Raw genomic sequence first — 6,294 nt, 5'->3', positions numbered from 1 at the left:
TATATATATATATATATATATATAATTTAGACAAATTTCGTGATAAATTTGAGTATTTTATAATTGAGTTCTTATAAAAATTTATTGATATTGAAACTTTCATATTTTTAAATTGAGTATATGTCATTAAATTTTTTATTAGCTAAGTCATGTGATTGTTATAATATTTGTTCACTTGCTTATTTATTGTCTTCACTTATGAGAAATTATGTAATTAATATAAAAACATATTGTAATTATTGTAAAATGATAAATAACTTTTATGGATATTGTTGAAAAAGTATTAGATAATAAGGTGGCCAAATCATTACTTTCAAAGAACATGAAATTGTTATTGCGACCGTCTTTAATTGTTATCAATATATTAAATATGTTTTTGATTTTTTTAATTTTATTAAAAATTGAAATTAGTTACCTTTTTAAAATATTGACCTAATTTAGTTCTCTAATTTTTTAAATGAGTAAATTTAATTATTTTAGTTAAATGTTATTAAGTTTATTTGACAATTTAAATGTGTTTGTTTTGAATTATTTACATATTTCTAATTCAATGTTAATTGACAAATACTTTTAAAAAAATCAAATAAGATTAACAAGATTTGATTAAAATAATTACACAATTAAAAAAAAAAGATTAAATTAAACCAAATTAAAAAAAAACTAATTCCAATTTTTATTAAAAATTAACAAACCAAAAACATATTTAATTCTTATTATTTTTATTGAATTATTATCAAATATATTTTCAATAAGAATAATAAAAGTCATTCATTATTTTATATTAATTATAATATCATTTTAAATTCATCACTCATAATTTTTAACCTTTGAAAATAAATAATTACATAACAAAATAATAATCATATCATTCAACTAAGAAAAATAAACAGTAATAACTCAATCTAATTAAAAAAATATAATTTTTAAATATATTTAATAAATAAAAATTTAACTAAAATATTAAGTTGAATCTTAATATATATATATATATATATATATATATATATATATATATATATATATATATATATATATATATATATATGATGAGTTATGGTATATAATTAAGATGGATGAGTTTGGTTATGCAGAAGGAAGATGGAGGGTGGGGGTTGGATATAGAAGGGCACAGCACAATGTTTTGTACAGCTCTGAACTATGTGAGCTTGAGATTGCTTGGAGAAGAAGTGGAGGGTGGAGAAGGTAGCATGCAGAAAGCAAGGGCCTGGATTCTTCATCGTGGTGGAGTCACTCACATTCCTTCATGGGGCAAACTCTGGCTCTCTGTAAATTCATAACTTTTTATTTTTTGTTCACTTGATCCATAATTTCCACTGATAAACATGTTTGGTAGGTTCTTGGCGTATACGAATGGAGCGGCATGAAGCCAATTCAGCCGGAGATTTGGTTGCTTCCCTACTGTGTTCCTTTCCACCCGGGAAGGATGTGGTGTCACACTCGATTACTGTATCTACCAATGTCGTACTTGTATGCAACAAGATTTGTTGGTCCAATCAACGAAGTTATTTTATCCCTCAGAAAAGAGCTCTACACCCTTCCCTATCACTTACTTCACTGGGATGAGGCAATGAATTTATGTGCCACGGTAATATTATCACTATTTTTAAAGATAATTTAAAACTTTTATCAATATATAAGATAATTATGATATGTTTTATTCTAATTATTGCAGGAAGATATGTACCGTACTTGTCCAACGATGCAGAATATTCTATGGAGTTTTCTTTACAATGTAGGAGAACCTCTTGTCATGCGATGGCCCTTCTCCAAGCTAAGGCAGAAAGCACTCCATCGTGTAATGCAACATATACACTATGAAGATGAAAACACAAACTACCTTTGTATTTCAGCCATTAGTAAGGTAATAACGATGTTAATTAACGTCTTACCTGTTATATCATCTTGTTAATTATTGTATAAAAAGTAAATAAAAACTCAACTAATTAATACTTAATAAACATGAAATATTTTATCTTCAACACCTAATGCTCAATAGACTAAAGCTGAACTAATAAAAAATAGCTAATTAACATATATTTTTATTTTTTATCAAGTATAAATTTTAAAAAGAATATATAAGAACTTTAAACATAATTTTTTGTATAATGTATTTTTTATTATATTAATAAAGCAAAGGGGCATGACAGAATGATGGGTTAAAACACTTGTTTCAGTCTATTTTATATCACTCCACGTGAAGAATGATTTTCTTTAAAGATAATTGACACTTTGTCTTACTTTCAACATGTTAATTTGGACATAATTTAGTGAGGAGCTTTAAAAACATTACAATGCCATAACATTATTATTATTATTACTATTACATAGATCTTCCAACCAGATTAGGGAAGAAAAGAATGCACACCAACCAGATTAGGGGACACGATATATATTAAACCATTGATATAGACGTAAACTTCATAGTATTATGTTAATTTTCTTAGTAATTTGAATAAAGACAACCGAACATGCTACCCTTATGAAACAGGTACTAAACATGGTTTGCTGTTGGGTGGAGAATCCCAATTCCCAAGCATTTAAGTGTCACATTTCAAGAATCAAAGACTATCTCTGGGTGGCTGAGGATGGAATGAAAATGCAGGTTCTACATATATAGCTTGTATATTCTTTCTGCAGAAGTTGACAAATGCATTTAAATTAACTTAAACTTTTATTTGTGATTAAATACTGATCTGCAAATTCTAATCAAGGTAGTTCATGAATGTCAGGGATCTAATGGTTCACAATTTTGGGATCTTGTTTTGTCTGTTCAAGCAATCTTAGCTACCAATCTCGAGGATGAATATGGTTCAATGCTTAAGAGAGCAAATAATTTCATAAAATGCTCACAGGTATAGTACACTGATTAAATGTTGTTGTAATATATATATATATATATATATATATATATATATATATATATATATATATATATATATATATATATATATATATATATATGACTTAGTCCAATCCAATAACTCAAAATCTTGAGACAATAGATTTTTGGATATTTTGTTATATGGTGTTTTCCTTTGTTATTTAAACTTAGACTAAGGAATATTTCCGACAATCATAATAATTAATTACATTGAACGTGTGTGTGAAGATTACAGAAAACAGCTCTGGTAATCCAAGTTCTTGGTATCGCCACATTTCTAAAGGTGGTTGGCCTTTTTCAACTGCAGACAGTGGTTGGCCTTCCACAGACAGCACTGCAGAAGGCCTGAAGGTGATGATGAATTAATTTGCCATTAATTTCAATAAAATTGCAATTCTTAAATCTTAGTGTTAATCAAATTAACAGACAAAAACATAGAATTAATCTGATCATGGTAGAACTTTTCAGTTACATTTCATCAAGCTATTAGTTTCTTAAGTCGTTTGTTTAACTTGTTTGTACATGTCTTTTTTTTTTTCAGACAGCCATTCTGTTATCAGATTTGCCATTTGAGATAGTGGGAAAAGCAGTGGAAATTGAACACCTATACGAAGCTGTTGATTTAACATTATCCCTACAGGTACATATAAAAAATTTAGATGTGGCTAAAACATATTTTTACCCGACATTATATTCAATGTAGACATACTTTAAGGTATATAGTTGCAACCACAATTTGTAATATCAAATTAAAAACTTCAGTGTCGTTGGTTAATTAATTTTCTTACTCATAATATACCAGAACAGAAGTGGAGGATTTGCATCATATGAGCTAACGAGATCTTACGCATGGTTGGAGGTAAAACTATTACTTTCTCGTAAATAAACAACTATAGTTTCAATCTTCTAATACGATTGATTTTTGTCACAGAGAATGAATCCAACAGAAACATTTGAAGATATCATGATCGATCATCAGTATGTTAACATGTGGTTTCTTATAATCTATACAGATTTAGAATATGATTTTTTAGACTTATATCAAATTTAGGAGTTCATAATTTTGTTATAGGTATGTAGAATGCACATCATCAATAATTCAAGGTCTTGCCTTATTCAGAAGACGATATCCAACGTATAGAAGGAAGGAAATAGAAACTTGTATTGCTAAGGCAGCAAACTACATCGAAAGCATGCAATTAGCTGATGGTTCATGGTTTGCTCTGTTTCTCCTCAAACTCATTTCTTTTGAAATGTCATAAGGAATAAACTCATGATATTTGAAATGAAATGATGATGCAAAATGCTTTATGGACAAAGCGTAGAGAATGAACTTAGATATTCTTTCCCTTGCAAATTTCAAAAGATTTATAATTAATTAACCAGGTATGGATCATGGGGAATCTGTTATACCTATGGAACATGGTTCGGAATAAAGGGACTTATAGCTGCAGGGAAAAGGTACCAAGATGACCACAGCATTAGAAGAGCATGCGAGTTTTTACTTTCCCATCAACAACTTTCTGGTGGGTGGGGAGAAAGCTATCTTGCATGTCAACAAAAGGTAATCTTTGATTTTGGTAATCTTGTGCTTTTTTCAATATAGATACTCTTCTTTGATTCTGCATATTACAATCTTATGTCAAAGACAATTACACTAATAAATGTACAACAAAAACAGGTTTACACGAATTTAGAAGAAAACAAGTCTCACGTAGTGAACACTGCATGGGCAATGTTGGCACTCATTGAAGGGGGACAGGTATACCAAATTTCGATGTGCAGAACATATTCTTGTATAGAATATAAATCATGAGGTGAAATGAGAAAACAGACTTCTATAAAGTTATTGTTTATTTTGTGGTAGGGTCAACGAGATCCAACCCCATTGCATCGTGCAGCCAATGTTTTGATCAATTCACAAATGGAAAATGGGGAGTTTCCCCAACAGGTAACTTACAATTACTTCAATATAAAATTATGAATGCAATTTTCTGCTAATCTTGTAGAGTTTTACAAAACTCATTTTTAGATTTATTTTGAGAAGATATTTTCATCTAATATATATATTTCTGAAATACATAATATGATGTTTTGTAGGAAATCATGGGAGTGTTCAATAGGAATTGTACTATCAGTTACTCTGCCTATAGAAACATATTTCCAATATGGGCCCTTGGAAAATATCGAAGTCGTGTATTGTGTTGTCCTAACAAGTAAAGGGTGGAGAGCAAGAACATAATAATGGTGTACATTACGCATCATGCACACAAATTATAATTACGATTCTGTGTTTGAAGTACTAGAGAACATTGCCTGGTTTACCCTGACAAAATTTCTCACTATCAAAACTGGTTTCTTCTTCGAAGTCATTATTAAATCACAAAAGTAACAATTTTCACATTCGGTATTATTTGCACCTTTCAGAAACATAACAAAATCAGTCTTTCTGTTATTCCAAATATGATAGTAAATGTCTTATACGGAGAATGTTACTTCAGATAATTATACACCTCTAGCAATTCTAGAAAATGATATTCACTTAAGAGAAAATAATTACAAACCCAGGCCCAGAAAAGAATATCAATAAGATGCAATAAACATTTGGAAAAGAAGAAAATGTTTTCCCCAAAATTGTGTTTCATGAACCAAGAAAATAAATTTGGAATCTCACCACAAGTATACCCCATTTTGATCAATATGGGTAGTTGATAATATATCCATGCTTGAGGACAGAGATAATGCTGTGATAGGTATATCAACATGTATTGCATCTAACATGTTAACGGATTAACTTTGTGAATGGTAGGATCAAACCTATTGGTAATTGTTTTACAAAACGGTAGAAGTCACCACAAGTGCATAACTCGTCACAGTCTGATATCAATATATGTATTTGGATCGTGAACTCTATTTTGAGTCTTTTGTATATGTTTTATTGTTAGGAATAATTTATATGTGATAATATTCCTATATTTGTTTTATGATTTCTCTTTTTTCACATTATCTTATCCATTTTTTTGTGTTTGTTTTGTCTCAGTATTTTCTTTGTTTTGTTTGTAATGATTATCTTAATGGTTTGAGCAAATGAAAAAGTAGCAATTGATCTAGTGCAAGACAAAAGTGTGCAATGGTGTAATATTAGGATGATATAGTCATGTACACATTTTTTGTAGAAAAATCATATTATACTTTTAATCATTGTAATATTATTTCTTTGTTGTATAGAATCATTGTCCGTATATACTTTTGGTATTATAGTTATATTTTAGATAATTGTAATATCATTGAATATATATATCCTATGAATTATCTGTCCTTAAATATTGAATGTGTGATATTTCTTTTAGCTATTAGCTATTAAAATAAGATGTTTTGATATCAATATAATA

The 6,294-nt window shown here is 28.7% G+C and overlaps 1 protein-coding gene across 1 annotated transcript; it reads left to right on the top strand.

The window, feature by feature from the left end:
• Positions 1–1,094: 1,094 nt before the first annotated feature.
• LOC106762531 (cycloartenol synthase) lies at positions 1,095–5,795 on the top strand. Its single transcript, XM_022779101.1, has 14 exons — positions 1,095–1,286; positions 1,355–1,606; positions 1,694–1,882; positions 2,510–2,623; positions 2,751–2,873; positions 3,131–3,253; positions 3,444–3,542; positions 3,705–3,761; positions 3,834–3,880; positions 3,975–4,118; positions 4,289–4,466; positions 4,584–4,664; positions 4,770–4,853; positions 5,003–5,795. Exons 1-14 carry the CDS (start codon positions 1,137–1,139, stop codon positions 5,120–5,122), a joined length of 1,761 nt encoding a protein of 586 aa, XP_022634822.1. The 5' UTR covers positions 1,095–1,136; the 3' UTR covers positions 5,123–5,795.
• Positions 5,796–6,294: the final 499 nt, after the last annotated feature.

Source organism: Vigna radiata, chromosome 1, assembly GCF_000741045.1.
Source record: "Vigna radiata var. radiata cultivar VC1973A chromosome 1, Vradiata_ver6, whole genome shotgun sequence".
NCBI classification, from domain to species: domain Eukaryota; kingdom Viridiplantae; phylum Streptophyta; class Magnoliopsida; order Fabales; family Fabaceae; genus Vigna; species Vigna radiata.
Note: the sequence above shows the minus strand (reverse complement) of the source record. Positions and strands in the feature narration are given on the sequence as shown.

Bases quoted from the DNA above. Each gene is read 5' to 3' on its own strand.
- LOC106762531 (XM_022779101.1), top strand. From the start codon at position 1,137: ATGTTTTGTACAGCTCTGAACTATGTGAGCTTGAGATTGCTTGGAGAA. The intron at 1,287-1,354 runs GTAAATTCATAA...CATGTTTGGTAG, and splicing joins GGGGCAAACTCTGGCTCTCT to GTTCTTGGCGTATACGAATG. The intron at 4,467-4,583 runs GTAATCTTTGAT...CAACAAAAACAG, and splicing joins ATCTTGCATGTCAACAAAAG to GTTTACACGAATTTAGAAGA.